Consider the following 21355-nt stretch of genomic DNA (forward strand, 5'->3'; position numbering starts at 1 on the left):
AAAAACCATTAGAAAGGAAAGTGTCAATTAGGTAATAGCCATACTCTTATACGAAATTTTGTTTCTCCTACCATGCATTTACTTTAGTGCTAAATTTAAATATAGTGAGTGAAGACAGCTTTTTATTGTGGTTCTATTATCACAGTGCCAAAATAGTTAATTAAATTAGAAGAGAAACAAATAGAAAACCACCCAGCAAAGGAATGCATTTCAGTAACTTTATTGAAAGGTATATCCCTTAGTACCAAAACATAATGGTAGTTGGTTAGGTTACCTCTGCCAACTCAAAATTAACACTGATGTATTCAAAATATTGAAATTTATCAGTCTTTTGGGAAAACTGGAAAGTTATCCATAAAACATGGTTTACAAAAGTATAAGATACACTGTGGTTCTTTGGTTTATTTTCCAATGCATATCTCCCCATAACATGATGTCAAACTTGGGTATAGCCATCCTGGATGGATTCAGGCTACACATTACATTAACTGACACTTTAACACAGTAGATCTCCTTAGGTTCACTGAAATCCTGAACACTACCTCAGCAACCTTATAATTATGAAGATGCCTACTTACCTTTCTTAATACTTTCCTTTGGCACAGTAGGGGCAATTAATGAAAGTATATTCTCTCCCTTTTAAGCAAAACTCTAAATTAGAAGCAATGGCAGTTTCATAAAAACAGTGCTTAGTAAAAACTTCTGGAGTGTTAAATCAAAGTTTTCAGAGTGAGGTTAATTTGAGTTACTACTACAGTAAAAACTAATTTTCTTGATGGGACTAGACTGAGGCAGTAAATTTTGTATAAAACTTTTTAAATCATGGATATGAACATCACCTGTTTTCTAGAAAAATATTAAAGATAACTTAATATGCTGAAATTAATAGGTCTGTAGTTTTGCTTTATATAAAATGCCCTCAAATTTAAATGTGACTCCCATGTAGCAATAAAGTCCACATCTCTGGATTACATATTACTTGCATTATGGGTGCCAAGAAACCATTTTCACTGCCTAGAATACTGACCCTTATTATGCCTTAAAAGTGCATTTGTGAAGTGGTGGTTTTGATGTAAACCTCATATTTAAATTTAAAGTTTAAATTTAAATTAAGTAGGTTACCGTTTTTAACACCACTTAAATACAATATATTGACCCAATACAGAAAGTTGGATCAGTGTTAGAAATGAAGATTCACAGTTTACCTTCCCAGGCTTGTCATTAGCATTTCACATTTATGCTGTTAGCTTTGATTTGTATGCTTCACAGGTGAATTCAAATGTGAGTAATTCCACTATAGGGTAATGTTAATTAGGCAGTTTTCCCAAATCTGAGAACACCAATGTTAATCTACTTGTGATATTTTGAGGCTTCACAGCTTAAATCCGTTATAACATTATGGAATCCACAGCTCAGGATTGTGGAGAAAGGCTTCAGAAGAGTTATTTGTTGGCTGTAAGAATCCTAATAAACAAAAAAATCAAGTTATCAGAAGTCTGCCAATCCTAATAAACAAAAAAATCAAGTTATCAGAAATCTACCACAAATATTACTACCTGTGAAAATATCTAAGACTAACAATCACGTCTTATGTAGATGTGTTCTATGTTAATATTTAGTTTTGAGTAGGAAGAAAGAAATCACCAACATGAATTAAACTTAGATGGCAAGAATGTATATCATATATTTGTGAGGAGGCTTACATTTTTTATGCATGTAAGTACTTTCCAGTGTTCAACTACTATAGCAATGATACACATACAGTTGAGATGTATAATGATACACTATACAGTTGAGACATCCTGGCAGTTTCTAGACACTCAATGTAGAGACCACCTGCCGCAACTTACTTTTTAAGTACAATACCCAAGTTCATACTGATTTTGCTAATAAGCTAACAGTCTCAAATTAGTTCAATGTATGGTTCAAACTTTTGGTCCTGCTCCCTCACTCAGGCTCGTGTAACTTTAAATGAGCCAAAGCCTAAGTCTACATACAGCAAAATGATGTGAAATTGAAAAAAGAAAATACTGTTTTAGTGCTACTTTTAAAGTCCAGGTTATTAACGATGCTGCTTTTTAAGCTGAAAATTTAATGAAATGGCTAACATGTATATGAAAGGTTAAGAGAATTCCTTACTCTTAGGGTGTTGTACCTTGAATGTAGTAAATGTCCTCAAATACAAGCTGACTAGATCAGAGAAGTCATTTTCCCCTCTGCTAGTCCAACTCCATTTTTTTTAAAATAATGCAGATTTAAATTCTTGAATTGCAGAAGAAAATTATAGCATTAGAAAAGTCTCTCTACATGGAGAAAAACTATGAACCAAATTTACCAATTAAGGGACCATTTCAGGAATTGTTGGGAGGTGGGTTATTCTGTAGTAACTATGCTTCAGTTGCCGTGCAGTACGCCCAGAAACAATCCATTTCAACTTCTGAACATTTGGTTTGGAACACTTGTTTGATGAATATTCAGTTAAACACTTGGATACGAGCTCTTGCCAGAAAGTCAAATCTCTGCCATTGATCTGTGAATAAATTAAAAAAATATATTCTTTAAAATAAAAGTCCTACAGTATTTAATTATAGTAATAATTGCAATCTTATTAACATGTGTGTTTCCTCGTCAAAAAAATTTGAGGATAAGCTACTTAAGTGTCAGATAAACACAGGACATCTCATTTTACTTTAGGAACAAGTGGTTTAGTTGCTTTTACAGCTGTCAACAGGATTTAGGCTATGACCTTGACATACCTTGGAATGTTTCTGAAGACATTCTACTCCTTCTGTTAACTCTACACACCTCTGTGCCTGGATCTCCAAGGCAATGATAGACAATGCCAACACAGATGGCTAAAAGAGATAAATTTTAAAGTAAATGTTGAATATAAAAGTAGGTATATAAATAGGTTTAATCTTTATAAAATATTTACCTTTGCTTTAGAAAATATGATCCTGCAGTAGCATGCCTTAAGTTGAGCTTCTAGTCTTTCAAAATTAAGGCTATTCCTCCTTTAAAAAGAAAATGAAATTAATTTTATATAGATAATTTTACATCAAGTCAAAAGAAATTTTTAGAAAAATAAGTCAATTTTAAAGTGAACTTTATGTACACTTATCATAGAAAGTGAATTATTCGAAGAATTTCCCTTCCTTCAGAAACATTAACTTCTTAAGGATACCATATATGAATTTTAACTGATTTGGGCCAAAAAAAAAGTATCATGCTACAACTCCCAAGGTTTCTTTTCATTTTAATAAATCTATTTTTGAATCTGAAGTTCCTTTTTCCATACATCTGTGTTAGATGCTTACCTACTAGGTTCTATAACTTAACTTGTCTATAAATGGAAAACGTAATTTTAAAAAAAGTTGAAATGTCCATCTTTAGAATTCACAGACTTCAAGAAGCTACTTTTGACTAAAAGTCTTCTCACTTCTGCTGGAGGGTGAAGTGAAACTCAAGGAGCTTAGCTGTCACTTTACTTATTTTGACTGGAATTCTCCCAGGATATTGATTTTATTTAACATCCGGACAACATCATTCTGATTTCCAAATCTGCTTTGTTAAAAACAAACATCACATACCTTTCATATGGCAAGTTCTCTTGAAGGAGTGCATAATAGAGTTGTAGAAACTGAAAGGCAGTAGTAGCTTTGACTTTCCAACACACCTTCTCCAACACAATCTTTTCCATTCTCATCAAGTCTGAAACTGTGAACCTATACTGGCTTATTCGGATCAAGTCAGTTGCCAATGGGACATTCCTTTCCTCTTCTATTGATTTTACAGCCAAATAGAAGCAGCTCAGTCCAACACACCCAAGGTGCTTGGGTTGTACCTAAAAAGACAGTAAGTCCATGTCTTTACCTTATTTCAGTTAAAAAAACATAAAGGATAATCTAGAACTCAACCTATCACTTCGAAAATGTATCTTTGAGGTATATTTCTCAGCTGTGAAGGACTTAACAAGATCCACTGATACCTCAACTGTAGCCTCTTAACCATATGTACCCACTTGGAACCAATTTTTGAGCAAACAGACTAAGTTTCAGTGTAATGTGTGGCTTCAGCACATAACAATTCGTACTTCTTTTGGTTTGTTTAAATCAGTGCAGAACGATAAGCAATAAGCTACTAGGTCAAAGGCTTATATGAGGACTGAAATACCTTACAGCTTATGCACAAAATTTCTTTCCAGAATGTTGTGTTTTTCCAGGCTGTTTTCTTTGTAGTAACACATGTAAAATGTTTTTAAATACTACAGCACATACTGTTTACTCTGCCTGTAAAGCTCTATTCACTACCAGTATTTTAAATTTATTCATCATTTTCTGAATGTCTACAAAATTTGTCACAGTCAAAATTCTGTCCACTTTAAGTTCCGCTTAACGGAAACTTTATGAAGCCTTTACCAGTATTTGTGCTCTCCTCTTCTTAGAACCCCTTCAGCAATACATTTATGCCTCTTTTGAGGTATAATGTAATTATTTTTCTTATTATTCCTTGTACTATATAATAGTTATCAATGCAAACATTATTGCCACTAAGATTATAATACACTTAAGGGATAGATGTATTTCATCTATGTAACATTTATAGTCAAAGGTAGTGCCTGCACATGGTGTCTAAAGAGTTGTTTAATTAGGCTATTGAAAAAGTTTCTTGAACCATTCAATACACATTGAGTTCCTCCCATATATGATGCATTCTGTTAGGTACTGAGGACTAAAAGATGAGCTGCATTTTAACTGCCACGTTATTTCATTATCTACCGATGACCACTGGCACACAGAGAAGTCAGATGTATTTGTAACAATTAAGCTCTGAAAGTTACACAGATGTCCTGCTTATCCAATACAGGGAAATAACTATATATAAATGCTCCTTCAGAAGATACTCTCTATTATATGCAAACTTAGGCTGGAAATGACAAGCATAAGCATGACTTGGGTAAATTTAAGGCTAAAACAATTAGAACTTTATTCTATATGAATAGAGATCAAGAAATATACTCTATGACCAGACGGTTGACAGCATCAACAAAAAGGGAAAAAAAAAAAGAAATATAGTCTAATTCTTAACCCCCAATCTAGCATTCGGCCTCTAACACATTTCTTAAAATTTAGAAACAACAGTAAATAAATGAAAACACCCAACCTATCAAAAAAGACTTTTAAAAACAACAGCCAACTCTCCTACTGGGAGACTCTGCAATTAATTATTTGATATTAGACTACTTTTCAATGTCAGAAAGTAAGTTGAATAAATGATGCATCACTCTTAATTAAAAGGAAGGATTTCATCAGTGCTGTAGTACACAGAATTACCATAATGTTTTGGCTACTTGCTGAAAACAAAAAAAGTTATGAATACCAGCCCAAAGCTAGCAATACCACCTCCAAAACACATTGAACAAAACCACGAAATACTCAGGGTAATGTAGCTTTAGACGTACCTTCATTTTAGACAGGAATCTGTCCAGTAAATTCACAGCTAGAGAAAATGTCTCCGTGTCAAAGCCAAAGAACTGAGTTAGACTAAGGAGATCTTTTACTTCAAAGTCCCTCAGTCTTGCAGTCATTCTAAGGCCATTATCGTGTGCAGATTCAATTAGTCTCAAGCCGCAGACCTTTGGCTGACATCTCAACTCCTGTTCCAACAGGGCATTCAGCTGGTGTAGCAGTTTCTGAGAGTCAGTTGTTGTCAGTACCTCTATCATCTATATATAGAACAAAGCCCAGAAAGGAGTGAAAGAACAGCCCCTCCTGCCTTGTGTTGTGCCAGGTGCATTATAACACAAGTCTCCCCTCTCTCAATGCTATTAGTGAATCTAAGTCACTGCAAAATGCCATCTGTAATTCTCCACCTCCCCAACCAGTTGGTCACATCCTAAATTGTGAGTTCCTAGAGGGCAGTAGCCATGGCTTTTTAAAGAAAAAAAATGCAAATCTTCATGCCCAAACTTTGAAATTAGATGGTAGCATGTATTCTGCCATTTATTAACAATGTGAACTCTTCAAGTTAGTAAATTTTTCTTAGTCCTCAATTCCTAGTCCGTAAAGTGGGTATAAGGTTATTACCTATTTCACAGACACTTGTGAGGAATGAATGAGATCATCTAGGTACACAGGTACTTAGCACATACAGTAGGTGCCTAATAAACACTGGGCAATATTAATGAGCTTACTTCTAGTCTGTAAAACGAGGCATATCTGCCTCTTTGAATGGCTGTGAAGATTAACCAAGATGATTCAACTAAAGAGTTTAGCATAGTGCTTGGCACTCACTGCTCAGTAACTGTTAACTTTTATTGATGTTAGGAAAGGAAGCTTAAAGGCAGTTATGGGTGCACGCAGTGGGGGCGGAAGGCTAATCCAGCCTGCAAGAGGAATCTGGGAGTTTCATTAATTTAAGACAATACTGAACATCTACTGTGTGCCTGCTGCGGGCACGGGCTAAGCCCTGGACACACGGACGGTCCCTCCTCGCAACAATCGAAAGACAGGGAGGCAGAAAGAATCCTTAGGGTTGCGCGACGGAAAGGGTGGGCAGATGGAGAACCGCAAACTTCAAGGGTCCAACTCTTTGGCCCCTGGGCTGGGATCGGGCCCATAAGACACTAAGACATCTCAGGAGGTCGCATCTGGCCCCGCCCCTCCATGCTCGTACTAGCCTGAACTTGTTGCTCGGGGAGAGTTAACCGAGGAAAAGGGCTCGAGACCTACCCCTCACCCCGCGCCCCCCAACCTTGTTCCCTACCCGCACTCCGAGGTCAACCCCGAAATCCGAGCTCACCTTGATCGCGATTGCAGCTCCTCAGCGGTAACCACCCTCCCCGGGCCTGCTCTCACCTCACCCCAAGATATTAGAACCGAGAGGCCTATGAGGCGAGTGGGCTCGCGGGCAAGACGGGAGAGGCCCGGGGAGGGGGAGCCGTCTTGGGTGGAGGTCTCTACAGCGCCGCCGAGACGACACTGCCCTCCTTGGGGTCTGCTCGGAGCCGAAGGGGCCGCGCCTGGCCTCCTGAGTAATATATTGGAGGGCGGGGTTTTCTCGCTGCGGTGGGAGGGGCACATGGGAGGCATTTTCGCCGCTGATTGGTGTAAGTCTTATGATAGATGGCTCCTGCTGTCCAAAGAGGGCTGGTCCGTAGAGGGAAGAAGTCCGGCCAATCAGCACACGCTTTTCACTATCCCGGAGTCAAATTCTCCGCCCCTTGAGACCACGCCCCCTACCTCTAACTGTCTCTCATTGGAGGATTTCCCCGAGTGTCTTCAATGAAGAGGAGGGGGAGCTGAACGCTGCGCGCACCAACCCAGGCCCGGTAAGGCCTCTGCTGGCGGGCGGATTGGCCAGAATATCGTTCCAGAATGTACTGGGAGTTTTCGTTCCGTTCGGTTTAGTAGAGTGCTTTTGCTCTCTCTAAAAATACAGTGTCTGATTCCACAAAAAAAAAAAAAAAGGCCTGGTTTTTCACTGCAGTTGGAGAGGTGGTGGATATTCTATGGTGTGGTTTATTAAATCTCCAGAAGTTTCTCCGTGTGAGCTTTGGAAATCACTTGTTCCTTGCCTTGTTTTGCTTTTTTGTATAATTTATCAAAGGGTGGAGTTGGGCTACGTACATTCTTGGTCTCCTACCAATTTCCTGAATTTGATTTTTGAACAAATTAGAAAAGTTGGTAGTTCTTCATCGGCTTAAAATGAAAGGTACAGTGTGGTTGACTCAAGAGGAATAAGTAGACAAAAATAATTGTAGTGCTTATGAATCTGAGTTCACAGATCCGTGTGTGAAGCAATATTAGTCTTTTTACTTGCTGTCCATGAACTTAATCTCTGATTGTGAGCCTTTGCCTGGTAAGTGGAAAAATAGTTAGCTTGAAGCCTTCCTGGACTCACTCCTTCCCTCTTTCTTTCCCTATTGTCACAAATGGGAAGGGTCTACATTAAAAGGGCCTGAGGATTGGTGAACAAGGAATTGGTTATCAGTTCTGGTGGACTGTACTTTGATGTCTCTGTTCTCATGGTCTCTTCCTGGTTAGTGGCTACCTGGGCTTTGAAAAAATTAAAATCTGAAAGATTTGCTGGCATGTTTGCTGTTTGCCCTGCCGGGTGCTTCCCTGAGGCAATGACACAGAACCAAGACCTGAAATGGGAGCAGAGTTGTGGAAAGAAAGGGGAAGGGAAAACCTGAGAGAAAAAGTTAATGCCCTAAAATATTACCTTAGCCACATCACTAGGTCAGTTTGTCAAACCTCTGTGTTTCAAATGGGGAAGAGGCCTTGGTCATCCTTGAAAAAGAACTCACGTAATGAATATAAATGGGCAATTAAAAATATTTAAAAAGTTCTTTTTACAATAATGTGTGAGTTTACAAATGTAAATGTTTCTCCTTTAGTAACAAAGGAACAAAATTAGTAACAAAATTAGGAATATAGGTATGTACACATGCACTCTTTCACTACTTGTTGAACACGTAATATGTGTCAGTGGAGGACAGAATATACTGGTTCCTGTCCTTGTGGATTGTGTAGTTTTGTGGGCAATATAAACTGATTTATTTTCAAGTCACAGTCTACTAACTAGGTACATGACTTTTAGCAAGTTTTTAATCGCATTGAGTTTCCATTTTCTTTTATTAAAAAATAGGAAGTAAAAATACCTTATTCACAGGGTTATTGAGAGGATTAAATAATGCAAAGTACCTAAAGAGGTAGGCATTGTGCCCAGAGCACAGTAAGTACTTGATAAATGGTAACCTTTATTATTAAATTACTAACATTTCTTTTGAAATGTCTTGCTTAACATACATTTAATTCTGTTTTATCTATTGTCAGAGTTAGTCTTCTAGAATGGGAGTGTTGGAGTTGTTTACTTAACACTAATGAAAGTATCTAAATTGTGTGTATTAATTTCTTTTTTTAAAAAGATTTATTTATTTATTTATTTTTGACTGCGTTGGGTCTTAGTTGCGGCATGTGGGATCTGCGCTGGGGCATGCAGGATTTTTCGTTGCGGTGCATGGGCTCTTCGTTGTGGCGCCCGGGCTTCTCTCTAGTTGTGGTGTGTGGGCTTTCTCTAGTTGAGGCGTGCGAGCTCAGTAGTTGTGGCACACAGGCTTAGTTGCCCCATGGCATGTGGGATCTTAGTTCCCTGACGAGGGATCGAACCCACGTCACCTGCATTGTAAGGTGGATTCTTTACCACTGGACCACCAGGGAAGTCCCATGTGTATTAATTTCTATGCCTTTTTTATACTTAAAATTTTCACATGCAGCTTTAGGTAATATATCATTGTTTATGTAATAAAAATGTTTTCTCTTACGTTAGGATCTTATTACTTTTTATTAAAATCTGAAATTACCTGCATGAAAAAAATTGTTTCTATAGCACTGAAGAAACATTGATTCAATACAAATCAGATCAAATGGACATTTTTTACCTTTTCTCCTTCCCCTCACCTCCACTGTCAATTTTATTGCATAATATTAGAATACAGACTATCATTTAAATAATTTTAAAGTCCTAATTAGCAAAATGTGCAAATGTAAGACTCAATTATGTACTGTTGTAAAAGAAAAAAAATGAGCCTTTTGTTAATTGTGATTTATTTTTAAAGACTTACAGATTTAGTAATGAGTCTATCAGGAATCTTTCAAAGGACTGACTTCCAGGGTATTTTCTAGGCTCAGTGATATATTCAGCTGCCATCTTCACACCTTCTTCTTAATCAGCAGTTAAGTGCAGCAAGTACTGAAGCTCAGAATAATGGCCTCAAGGCTGGGCAAGAATCCAAGGCAGGAGGATTTAATCATATTCTCTACACTGCAGATTATAGAAGTGCCTTGAGCAGCAAAAATTGTAACAAGCAGGTATAACAGTGGTGGCTTGTCAAATGCTGCCCTGACCAGGGAAATTCCTCGTTGGTTCTGTTTCCATCCTAGAGACTGGAGGAGTCTTTGCACCTCACCCTCTGTTGAGGCTCCCTGACAAATGTCCAGAACTTTTGAATGTGGGCTTGTCCAACTGTGATGAGGGCTGAAAAAGTGAGGATCCAAAGATCTCAGCTCAGTCTCTTCCGCTCTACTTCCTGATCCTTCCTGGAGCTAATTATGGCCCCCTCCACCTCTCCAACTATTCTCTAGTGCATCTGCTCTGTCTTAGAAGAGAACTTGCTTGGCTGTGGCTTTTTGGAGTCTTCATTAGCCCCTGGGATAGCAGAGAAATTGTGTGTAGTTTGGGTGGTGATGGGGAGGCAGGGAAAAGGATACATAAGAAAACAGATTAGTAATGTCAGGTATATCTTGCCTTTCAGAGATTCTAGCTATCTCTGATAAAGTAACCCTTTCCAATTAATTGAGATGTTACTATATTCAGTGGAAAAATAAACTTTGTCAAGTAACCACTGCTATGCAAAGGCACTGGGAGACATTAGACACAGATCTCCCCACTTGCTAGCATTTAGTCTAATGGCCATAGGCTCTGTTGAGTACAGGGCCCAAAGCCAAGATCAGCCAATAACGATAAGAGTTTGCATTTGTTATGTATTTCCCAAGTGCCAGACTGTGTGCTGAACTTAAACACACATGATCTTATTTAGTCCTCTAACAACTCTGATATTATTATTATGTTCAGAAATGAGGAATATCTCGTATATCTCCTGTTTAGCAGCTACTTTTTACTGTTTACTAAATATTCTTAACACATAGCTTGAATTTGGATTTTACAGCGTTTAAAGACAAGTTTTTATTTTGGAACCTTTTAAACTCATTACCCAACTTCAGTAATCATCAACATTTTGCCCATGTTGCCTATTTACTTTCTGTTTGTCTCATCATTCAACAAATATTTATTGAGAACTTTCTAGGTGCCAAACCATTGTGTTTTGTAGTCCCAGATTGAAAATGTTACAATTTTGGGCCATAGGGTGTGTTGGCTATTGTGTTTTGTGAAGATAGGGGTTGGTAGGATCAGCTGGGTCATTCTCCAGGTGCATCTCTTTCTAGTCTGAAGCCCACACTGAAGGTGTCTCTGGGGTCTGCTGCTTTGGTAGGAGAAGGAGGAATGGGGAGGGATAATAGTTCCCTTCCTTATTTAGGTCTCTGCCTGTACTGCTAATCTTCCTCACAAAAGTGCATGCAGACACACCCAGACACACACACATACCCCTTTACAAAAGATTTTGACAGAGTTGAATTTTGGGAAATGAAGTACTTTCTAATCTAGCTTTTTTGTCCCTTAGGGATCTCATAGGTCTGAACTTTTGTTCTCTAGGTCAGCCTTCCTTGCCTGAGGTCACCACTTTCCTCATTTCTTTAGCCTTTTAACTCTTTAACTCGTGATCTGAGTTTTGATGCAGCCAAGTGAAGAGGTTGGTGCAAAGGGCATTCCAGACAAAAGCAACAGTATGTGCAAAGGCATGGAGGAAAGAGAGACTACGTTGATTTCTGTAAATGAAATATAGATGACTCTGGCTAAAGCATGGAGGGTGTTGGAGGTGGGGGAGTCTAGCAGTGAGGTGGGGAAAGAAGCAGTTGCTTATCCTGAAGGACCAGGTATACCATATATACCATTATTGGAATTTTGGACTTTATAGGCTTTGGGGAACCAACCATGGAATTTAAAGGGACTGTCACAACTGGATTTGTGATTTAGAATGACCATTTGGCATCTGTGTGAAGAGAGGAAAGAGGGGGCCAAGAGTGGAGTCGGAAGAGCAGTTTAAGAGGCCACTGCCTTCACCTAGGAAAACATGAGAAGATTGAACTGAGGAAGTGAGAGTGGGAATGGGAAGGAGATGGATTCAAGGGACCTTAGGAGGTTGAGCTGATGGATTGTGGTGATTGATTAGATTTGATTGGTTAGGTGATCAGGATGAAGGCAGAGTCAAGAATACTGTTCAAATTTCTGGTTCAGGCAAAAAGTTGAATGAAGAGTCTATTTATGTGCTAAGTTCAGGGAATACAGGAAAAAGACCAGGTTTGTAGGGGAAGACGTTGACCTAGAGATGCCTGAGGGAACTCCAGGTGGAGATGTCCAAAGGTATCCAGAGAAACGTTTGGTGCTACTGATAACTTTGGGACTCATCAGAATATGGGAGGTGATTGAGTCATGGAAGGAGATCAGTCAGGGACAGTTGAAGGTGGTAAGAGAAGCCTGAGGAGAGAGTCTAGGGAACAGGAGTCTCTGAAGGGATCTAGAAGGAGAAGGCATGTTACTGGAGTTAAGAGAAAGTGTTTCAAGGAGAGAGTGAGCACCAGTGTCTGATGCTGCAAAGAGGATGAAATGAAGTATGAACAACAGAGAAAGAAAATGAAATCAATGAATGTGTGACCCACTCTTGCAAGGGGCTGGACTGTGAGGGATAGAGACCCTGGACAGAGAGTGGAATGGTGTTGAGAGAGATATTTTGCTTTTCAGAGATGAGCTAGACTTGTGCATGTTTAAGTAATGACCAGAAAGAGCCAGCAGAGAAAAAGAAGGATCTGACTGCTAGAACAATCTAAGTTCTCAGATGACACTAGTCAATTTGCATTCCGTCAGCTGTATTGTTATAGAAGCTTCTATATAGTCAAATACTCACAGACTACAATGGAAGGGAACAACACAAAGGGGCAGAAATTATGTGTGTTTAGCAAGCCTAAAATTCTCTAAATAGATGTTAAGAAATATCACTACATGCTTTATAAATGTTTGTTTTCTATTGCTATTTTATATTCAGCATTTCCAGTTTCAGATTATCCAAAGCACTGCTCTTGATTTAAACTATTCTGGCTTGCCAGGTTTAGGAGCTTTATATCAGTGTTGAAGTAAGAGTAATAAATAAAAACATGCATTTTATGTAACCATATGTAGTTAAAATATGATAGAACAAGGCATCCATCCAAGCCTTAAATATCTAGCTTTTGTTGAAAGTCAGCCATACATAGATTGAGCTCAAATAGAATAAAAACTTTAGGCACATTATGGAGGTTTCTATTTTTAATGGAAATATACATATATTTACATCATACAACCATAAATGTGTGTGAGCATGGAAATATGTGGATGTGATAAGTAATACTGCCAAATAGCATTGATATAGATTTTTCTATAACACATTTCCTGTCAGTCCTGGCCTGTGGAAGAATTTTTAATAACTAAAAGCAGTGGTTTGGTTGAGACATGAAGGGACAGACTACAGTCTGGGTCTCATTTTCCCCAGTTACTATCTCCCACTCTCAATATTTTCATATTTTAATTGGGAAAATAATAACAGTACTACATCAGAGGTTTAATTAATTGAACTAATACTCAGAAGTAGCATATGTAAGGACTTATTAAATGTTAGATATTATTATCTGCAGAAATAAGTAAACTTCTGTGAGATAAATAAATTGCAACCCAGGATACTGCTGACGTCAATTACTAAGTATATTTAAATGAAGCAATGTTATCAAGGTCTTTGCTCTTTTTTACTTACAATAATAAATTAGTCTTCCAGTTGTTTTCACTTTAAAGTGGGAATTCATCTCCTACTATGCCAGATACAAGACCTCATAAACTGGGAGAGTTGCTAGAACAAATCAACTAACAAACATAAACCAATGTTTTAGGTTTTTCCTTAGTCTTTCTTCTGTGAAGCATTTTCCTTAAGCGGACTCTCCTTTACGTATGAAAGTGTATGATGATTCCCATCAAGATAAAAATCTTCTATTTTTAGTAAACTTCATAGTTTACCAAGGATTTTCACATATATTTTCTCAAACTCCCTAAAGTCCTTGCCAGATTTTCAGGGCATAGATTGTGTGTTAGTTTGCTAGGGCTGCCATCACAAAATACCACAGACTGGCTGCCTTAAACAACAGAAATTTGTTTTCTCACAGTCTGGAGTCTGAAGTCCAAGGTCGATGAGACGGTAGGTTAGGGTTCTCCTAAGACCTTGCCTTGGCTTGCATGGGGCCACCTCCTCGCTGTGTCCTCACGTGGACTTTTCTGTGTATCTGCATCTTCCTGGTGTCTCTTCCTCTTCTTATAAGGACAATAGTCGTATCGGCTTAGGGACCTACCTTTGTGGCTTCATTTAACTTTAATTATCCCTTTACAGGCCCTATTTCCAAATATAGTCAGATATGAATTTGGGGGGACACAATTCAGTCCATAACAGATGGTGATCCATATTTTCTTGGGGAGAACAGAAAGGCCAGAGAGGTTAAATGATTTTATTCAGGGTCACTTGGCAGGACTTTTCATCCTCCTATTTTTCCCCATTGAACATCCCACATTCCCTTCTGGAATTACTTCTCCAGAAATGCTTTTTTTTTTTTTTTTTTGCAGTACGCGGGCCTCCCACTGTTGTGGCCTCTCCCGTTGCGGAGCACAGACTCCGGACGCGCAGGCTCAGCGGCCATGGCTCACGGGCCCAGCCGCTCCGCGGCATGTGGGATCTTCCCGGACCGGGGCATGAACCCGTGTCCCCTGCATCGGCAGGCGGACTCTCAACCACTGCGCCATCAGGGAAGCCCCAGAAATGCTTTTTTTTGGTGGCATGTGTTTATGAAAATGATTTTAAGTTCATGGACTAAAGAATGCTATTTTATCCTGAATTTCACAATTTCATTGCTTCATTGTACTTTCCTCTATTCAACTAAACTCTGTCTTAGACTTCACTATTGTTAATTTTTAGATGGTTATTTCACAATAACTTTTGGACTATCTTGAGAAATTAAGGGCAAGCTTATTCAAATACTCCCTAACGCACAAACCCCTTAACAATAATAAGAACCTGAAAAAGGAAAGAGCCTATTATGAAATTGCTTGTGAGGAATGTGATGTTAAGAACCTCTCTTGGGCTGTGAATTAATTATTATTGTGGTTCCAAGTTTTCATTTTTTTAAAACAGGGGAATGAATAGGGACATCTTGTCAGTACCGATACAAATGAAATGTCCTCTGTGGAACACAGAGTCTCAGTTCTTCTGGCCTCTCCCACCCACAGTCCATCATCCCACAAGGCTCAAAAAATTTGTATAATGTTGAGTAACAGAATTTGGTAATATTTGAGGACTCAAAACATCTTTCTAATCAGACATTTTATTACACTTACACATTTACTCTTGATTCATTATATATTGAAAAAAAAAGATGTTTCATACAGACTTATCTCTGATTCATTGTACATTTCAAGCAAAAGGTGTTTTCATAGCCAGTATGACTATAATCCCCTTTCTTCCAAGGAGAGGTCATCATACCAATACTCTACAGAAAGACATCCACACAAAAGGCACACCTGCTACCCTTTTCCTACCTCTAATTTGAGATCATTACTAAAAGGAATTTAATGAATCTATGGACGTAAGTGTTTGTTTTTGAATATATAATTCCTTCTCACATGTATGTGCCTTCCATAAGTGACCATATATATCATTTCTTCTCTCAAAGTGATTTTTAAAACTTTTTGAATATTTTTATCAAGATTTTAATTCACATACATTTCACCCAAAGTGTACAATTCAATGGATTTTATTATATTCATAGAGTTGTGCAACCATCACCACAATCTATGTTTAGAACATTTCACCCCCAAAGAAACACCATATTCATTAGCAGTCAATTCTTCATTCTCTTCTCTCAATTCCCCAGCTCTAGGCCATCAATAATTTACATTCTGTCTCTATATATTTGCCTATTCTGGACATTTCATATAAATGGAATCTTAGGATATGTGGTCCTTTGCAATTGGCTTCTTTCACTTAGCATAATGTTTTCTAGGTTCTTCCATGTTGTGGCATGTATCAGCATTTCATTCCTTTTAAATAATATTCCATTGTATGAATATACCAAATTTTGTATATCTTTTATACAGTTTATGGGCATTTGGATTTGTCTTAGTCAGCTCAGGCTGCTATAACAAAATACCATTGACTGGATGGCTTAAACAACAGATATTTATTTCTCATAGTTCTGGAGACTGAGAAATCCGAGATTAAGGTGCTGGCAGACTTGGTTCCTGGTGTGCATATAGCTACCTTCTGGCTGTATCCTCAATGGTGGGGTGGCAGGGGAAGTAGAGAGAGAACTCTCTAATCCCATTAAGTGGGCCCCACTCTCATGGCATCATGCAAACCTGATTACCTCCCAGAGACTCCCACCTCCAAATCCCATCACATTGAGCGTTAGGGCTTCAGCATATGAATTTTAAGGGGACACATGACAGGGTTGTTTCTATTTTTGGCAATTATGAATAATGCTGCATTCATGCACATGGACATATACTTTTTGTATGTTTTTGTATGGACATATACTTTCATTTCTGTTGGGTATTTACCTAGCAGTGGAATTGATGGTCATATGGTAGCTCTATATTTAACATTCTGAGTAACTGCCAAACTATTTTCTAAAGTAGCCGCACCACTGTACATTCCCACCAGCAATAGGTAAGGGTTCCAATTTCTCCACATCCTTGTCAACACTTGTTATTATCTGTTGTTTTGATGATTGCCATCCTAGTAAGTATTTCATAGTTTTGATTTGCTTTTACCTATTAACTAACGATGTTGCACATCTTTTCATTTGCTTATTGGTCATTTTAATATCTTATTTGGAAAAATGTTCAAAGCCTTTGCCCAATTTTTTTTATTGTGGTAGTATATACATAAGATAAAATTTACATTTTAACAATTTTTAAGTGTACAGTTCAGTGGCGTTAAGTACATTTACATTGTTGTGCAACCATCACCACCATCCAGCTCCAGAACTTTTTCATCTTCCCAAACTGAAACCCTGTACCCAGCAATAACTCCCCGTACCCTCTTCCCCAGCTCCTGGCAACCGCCATACTACTTTTTGGCTATGAATTCGACTATTCTAAGTGTTTCATGTAAATGGAACCATACAGTATTTGTCTTTTTGTGACTGGCTTCTTTCGCTTAGCATAATGTCCTCAAGGATCATTCATGTTGTAGCATGTGTCAGAATTTCTTTCCTTTATAAGAGTAAGTAGTAGTCCTTTGTATGTATATACCATATTTCTTTATCCATTTATATGTCAGTAGATATTTGGGTTGTTTCCATCTTTTGGCTTTTGTGAATAGTGCTGCTATGAACGTTGGTATATAAATATTTCTTTGAGACTCTGCTTTCAAGTCTTTTTGTTTATATTGAAGTGAGACTGTTGGTAATTCAACTTTTATTTTTCTTTCTTTTTTTTTTTTTTTGCGGTACGCAGGCCTCTCACTGTTGTGGCCTCTCCCATTGCGGAGCACAGGCTTCGGATGTGCAGGCTCAGCAGCCATGGCTCAGGGTCCCAGCCGCTCCGCGGCATGTGGGATCCTCCCGGACCAGGGCACGAACCCGTGTCTCCTGCATTGGCAGGCGGACTCTCAACCACTGTGCCACCAGGGAAGCCCTCGGCTTTTAATTTTTTGAAGAATTGCCATACTATTTTGTATAATGGTTGCACTATTTTACGTTCTTACCAATAGCACACAATAGTTCTAATTTCTCCACATACTTGCCAATACTTGCTATTTTCTTTTTGTCTTTTTTTTTTATAAGAGCCATTCTTAATGGGTAAGAAGTGGTATTTCTGTGGTCTTGACTTGCATTTCCCTAATGATTAGTGACATTAAGCATCTTTTCATGTTCTTTTTATTCTTTTTTTAATTCAACTGTTGTTTATTAGGTGTCTTCCAAGACCTAGGTCTGGGCATACAGAAACAAAGTACATCCATAATCCTGGACCTCAAGAAGCTCTTCTTAGTAGAGTATAATCTAGTACTTAAGACCTCTTTGGATTTAGGATAGCTCTAGCTGTGTGACCTTGGGAACATTATTAACTTGTCTGAGAATCCATTCCATCTTCTGTGTAAAAGCAATAACACCCATTTCACAGGGATGTTGTGCCTTTTCATGTTGTTATTGACTATTTATATATCTTCTTTGGAGAAATGTCCAGTCCTTTGTCCATCTTTTAATCAGGTTTTTTTTGTTGTCGTTGAGTTGTGGGTGTTTTTTATATATTATGGATATTAACCCCTTATCATATATATGATTTGCAAATATTTTCTCCCTTTCTGTGGGTTGCCTTTTCACTCTGATGGTAGTGAGCTTTGATGTACAATAGTTTCTCATGTTGATGCAGTCCAATTTTTTATTTTGTTGCCCACGCTTTTGGTTTCATATCCAAGAAATTATTGCTAAATATAATGTCATGAAACTTTCCCCTTGTATTTTCTTCTAAGAGTTTTATAATTTTAGCCTACTCGACATAAGCAGAAAAAAAATCTTGCCTGATGCAGTATCTCTCTTCTTCCTTTTTCTCTTCATGTTGTAATCCCGCATGGTTTTTATAAATTTATTTATTTATTTATTCATGGCTGCGTTGGGTCCTCACTGCTGCGCATGGGCTCTCTCCAGCTGTGGCAAGCGGGAGCCACTCTTCCCTGTGGTGTGCGGGCCCCTCACTGCAGTGGCCTCTCTTGCTGCGGAGCACAGGCTCTAGGCGTGTGGGCTTCAGTAGTTGTGGCACGTGGGCTTAGAAGTTGTGGCTCGCGGGCTATAGAGCGCAGGCTCAGTAGTTGTGGCTCACAGGCCCAGTTATTCCACAGCATGTGGGATCCTCCCAGAGCAGGGATAGAACCCATGTCCCCTGCATTGGCAGGTGGACTCCCAACCACCGTACCACCAGGGAAGTCCCCCTCACGGTTTTTATATCTACTACAAAATGGCTAGCTACTCTGAAAAGTTAACCTGTACCAATATTAATGTGTTACTCCTATTGGTTATCTATGGGTACATAAAAACCTCTCCAAGCTAAGTGATGTAAAATAATGATGTCATTTACTTACTAACAAATCTACACTCAGCCAGTGTTGGCTAGAGTGGGTTGGAGTCTGGTGGCTGGAATTCTCTGAAGGGTCACTTACTCACTCAGACGTGTGTCCTTAATGCTCTCTGAGACTTCAGCTTTGGCTGTGGTCAGAATGCTTACATGTGACCTTTTCATGTGGCCGCTGGGCTTCCTCACAGCATGGAGACAGGGTTCCAAGGGTGATCACTTAGAGACAGAGACAGAGACAGAGAGAGTTAAGAGCAGGCAGAAGCCATATTGTCTTGTCTGAGCTAGTTTTAGAAGTCGTGCTTCTTTCCTTCTGCTCTTCTATATTGGTCAGGTAGCCTAGCCCAATTCAAGGACAGGGAAAATAGGTTCCACTTCTTGATGGAGAGCTGCCAGGTTCTGGAAGAGGATGTAAAACTGGAAATATGGCTGTGGCTATTTTGAAAAATATAATCTCTGCACCTCTCAGTGGTAATACACAAATTTTAAAAAGGCAAGGTCAAAAAAAGTGGGAATTTCAGGCAATAAAGCACACCTCTGGCAGAGATATTTAGGCAGCTCTTTCAATAACATTAGGTAGGCAATCACATATTCTTCAGTTCTGAAAGGGAACCATGAACTTTTCTAAGGCTTAAATGAGCCAAGCTTTCCATGGAAAGTCTTGCAAAGTAGAATTTATTTTTGCAAACTCACTAATCTCAGGATTTGAAGGGAATGTTCTAATAAGTTTTTTTTATCATTCTACTTAAACTTGTACAGAAATATATTGCCATCCGAAATGGTCAGGGTGTTATCAGTGTGGGTTCTTTTATAAAACTCCGAAACCACCTAATTATAAAATTAGTAAAGTTTAGACAGTATGAAAGATGAATGTTGAACAAAGTAATATATCAAGGAAGGTCAAAAAAAGACATTGGATTTGAAGGCCATTTAGAATTCTATGGAGAAAGAGTCACTGTGTTGCTAGAATATGGTCAGTGCCTTTATTCATGCTGATTTTGAACTTAAAGTCTAAGTGATTTACATTTGTGTAACCAGGTCTGATTATTTCCATGGTCAGTATGTGCCTGTTGAGAAAGTTACTCATGACTGGGGTGGGGGAGAACTACTCCAAATTTTATTGTTTGTCACTTTGCTAAACAGTTCTACAGATAGATATAATTGATATTTTTATGCAAACTTCAGTCTACTTACTGGTACCAAATTTTGACACTCACAGGAATTAAGCATTAAGTGAATATTGAATTGCTACAGTTAGTATTATTCTGATTTGAGAAGAAAGACACCGTTGCTTCATTCTCTTGGTCACATGCTGTTACTGGTGGTGTTGTCCCTCCCTATTTACTCCCTTGAATTGTGGGTTAAAAGTTAAGGAAACCCAAATGCTATCAGTTAACCAGAATATTTGAGTAACTCTCCTTTATCATTCCCTGGACAACAGAGCCTTTGTTTCATATGTAAGTTCAAGATTATTGTGGTAGGTACAGGGAGTTCTTGTTAAACAAGTGCTTATGAAAGTTACCCCACAGTTGCAGTAGTGGATTATAATATGAACATACTCACTAATGAACTAAACACTTATGAAATTAGTCTCATCTCAAAGATTCTTTCACTCATTAGCACTTGTGTCTAGCCCACCCATCAGGTCAACATCTTTGTCAAGCAGAATATATAATGTAAATAGGACACAAATGGATTACAAAATGAAATTGCAAACCTTGTAAAAAGGATGATGACAGGATAGATGATTCAGAAGGGAATGATTTGAATATCAAAGGATAAGGAGAGGCCCTTGGGAAAACTGATGAAGCTCTGGAACATTTTACAAAAAATCTGAAAATTGAATATGAAAGTCTGACTTATTACTCTCAGAAAACTTTATCAAAAGAATCATGCCAAAAATAAAACAAAGTCTACCCTTAATACAGTTTTTGTTTGTTGTGTTAGAAGTTAATTGTAATTATAAAATAATTTTTAAATGTGTGATAAAATTATTTCATAATCTTTGGTTTCTCTTCTCATTATGAATATCCTTATAAAAATTTTCTCATTATTTGCTATGAAATGATATTCTCTTTTTAAGTCGATGTAATTTTCTTGTTATTATTTATCCTCGGATAATGAGGACATCCTAAATCAATACTCTTCCTCTTGGTAGTTTCCTAAAAACCTGGATATTAATACATTAATTCTCCCTACAAGACTAGCACCCCACAGACACCTCCTAATCCCAAACACTGGGTTGACATCCCCCTCTTAAAATATTTGAGGATTACAGCAATTGCTGGAATATTAGAGTTTGACATGACATAACATGCACTGCATCTAACAGTGCAGCCCTCTGCCTCTAGCTGAAGAAACTGAACTCTTTCCCTTGTTTCCCTATAACTACTCCAGTCATTTGTCTTCAGCATTTGGCAATTATCACTTATGTCTTCTTAGCACTAATAGTAACAGCTATTTTCGTATCTATCGATGTGACTCAAATCCCTGCCCCACTTCTTCCCATCCCTCACTTCTGTTTATTAGAGATAAA

The 21355-nt window shown here is 38.2% G+C and overlaps 1 protein-coding gene and 1 long non-coding RNA gene across 4 annotated transcripts in view; one reads left to right on the forward strand and one right to left on the reverse strand.

Annotated features, from left to right (window-relative positions):
* Window positions 1-204: 204 nt before the first annotated feature.
* On the reverse strand, window positions 205-7014 carry CCNG1 (cyclin G1). The gene is given in 9 exon segments (XM_027084376.1): window positions 205-1444; window positions 1446-1464; window positions 2336-2356; window positions 2406-2530; window positions 2757-2855; window positions 2936-3014; window positions 3591-3844; window positions 5462-5725; window positions 6802-7014. Coding segments are annotated over 8 exon segments (909 nt in total). The 5' UTR covers window positions 6802-7014; the 3' UTR covers window positions 205-1396.
* Window positions 7015-7214: 200 nt separating this feature from the next.
* LOC113608259 (uncharacterized) overlaps window positions 7215-21355 on the forward strand; it is a 300860-nt gene continuing 286719 nt past the window's right edge. For 2 of the 3 annotated variants that reach the window (XR_003428279.1, XR_003428281.1), the window contains exon 1: window positions 7260-7330. This is a non-coding gene — a long non-coding RNA (uncharacterized LOC113608259). Of the gene's footprint in view, window positions 7331-21355 lie in introns of all 3 variants that reach the window. The other variant, XR_003428280.1, reaches the window with a different exon arrangement.

Source organism: Aethalodelphis obliquidens, unplaced genomic scaffold (assembly GCF_003676395.1).
Source record: "Aethalodelphis obliquidens isolate GAN/ISIS:26980383/991018 unplaced genomic scaffold, ASM367639v1 scaffold52, whole genome shotgun sequence".
In the NCBI taxonomy this organism is placed as follows: Eukaryota; Metazoa; Chordata; class Mammalia; order Artiodactyla; family Delphinidae; genus Aethalodelphis; species Aethalodelphis obliquidens.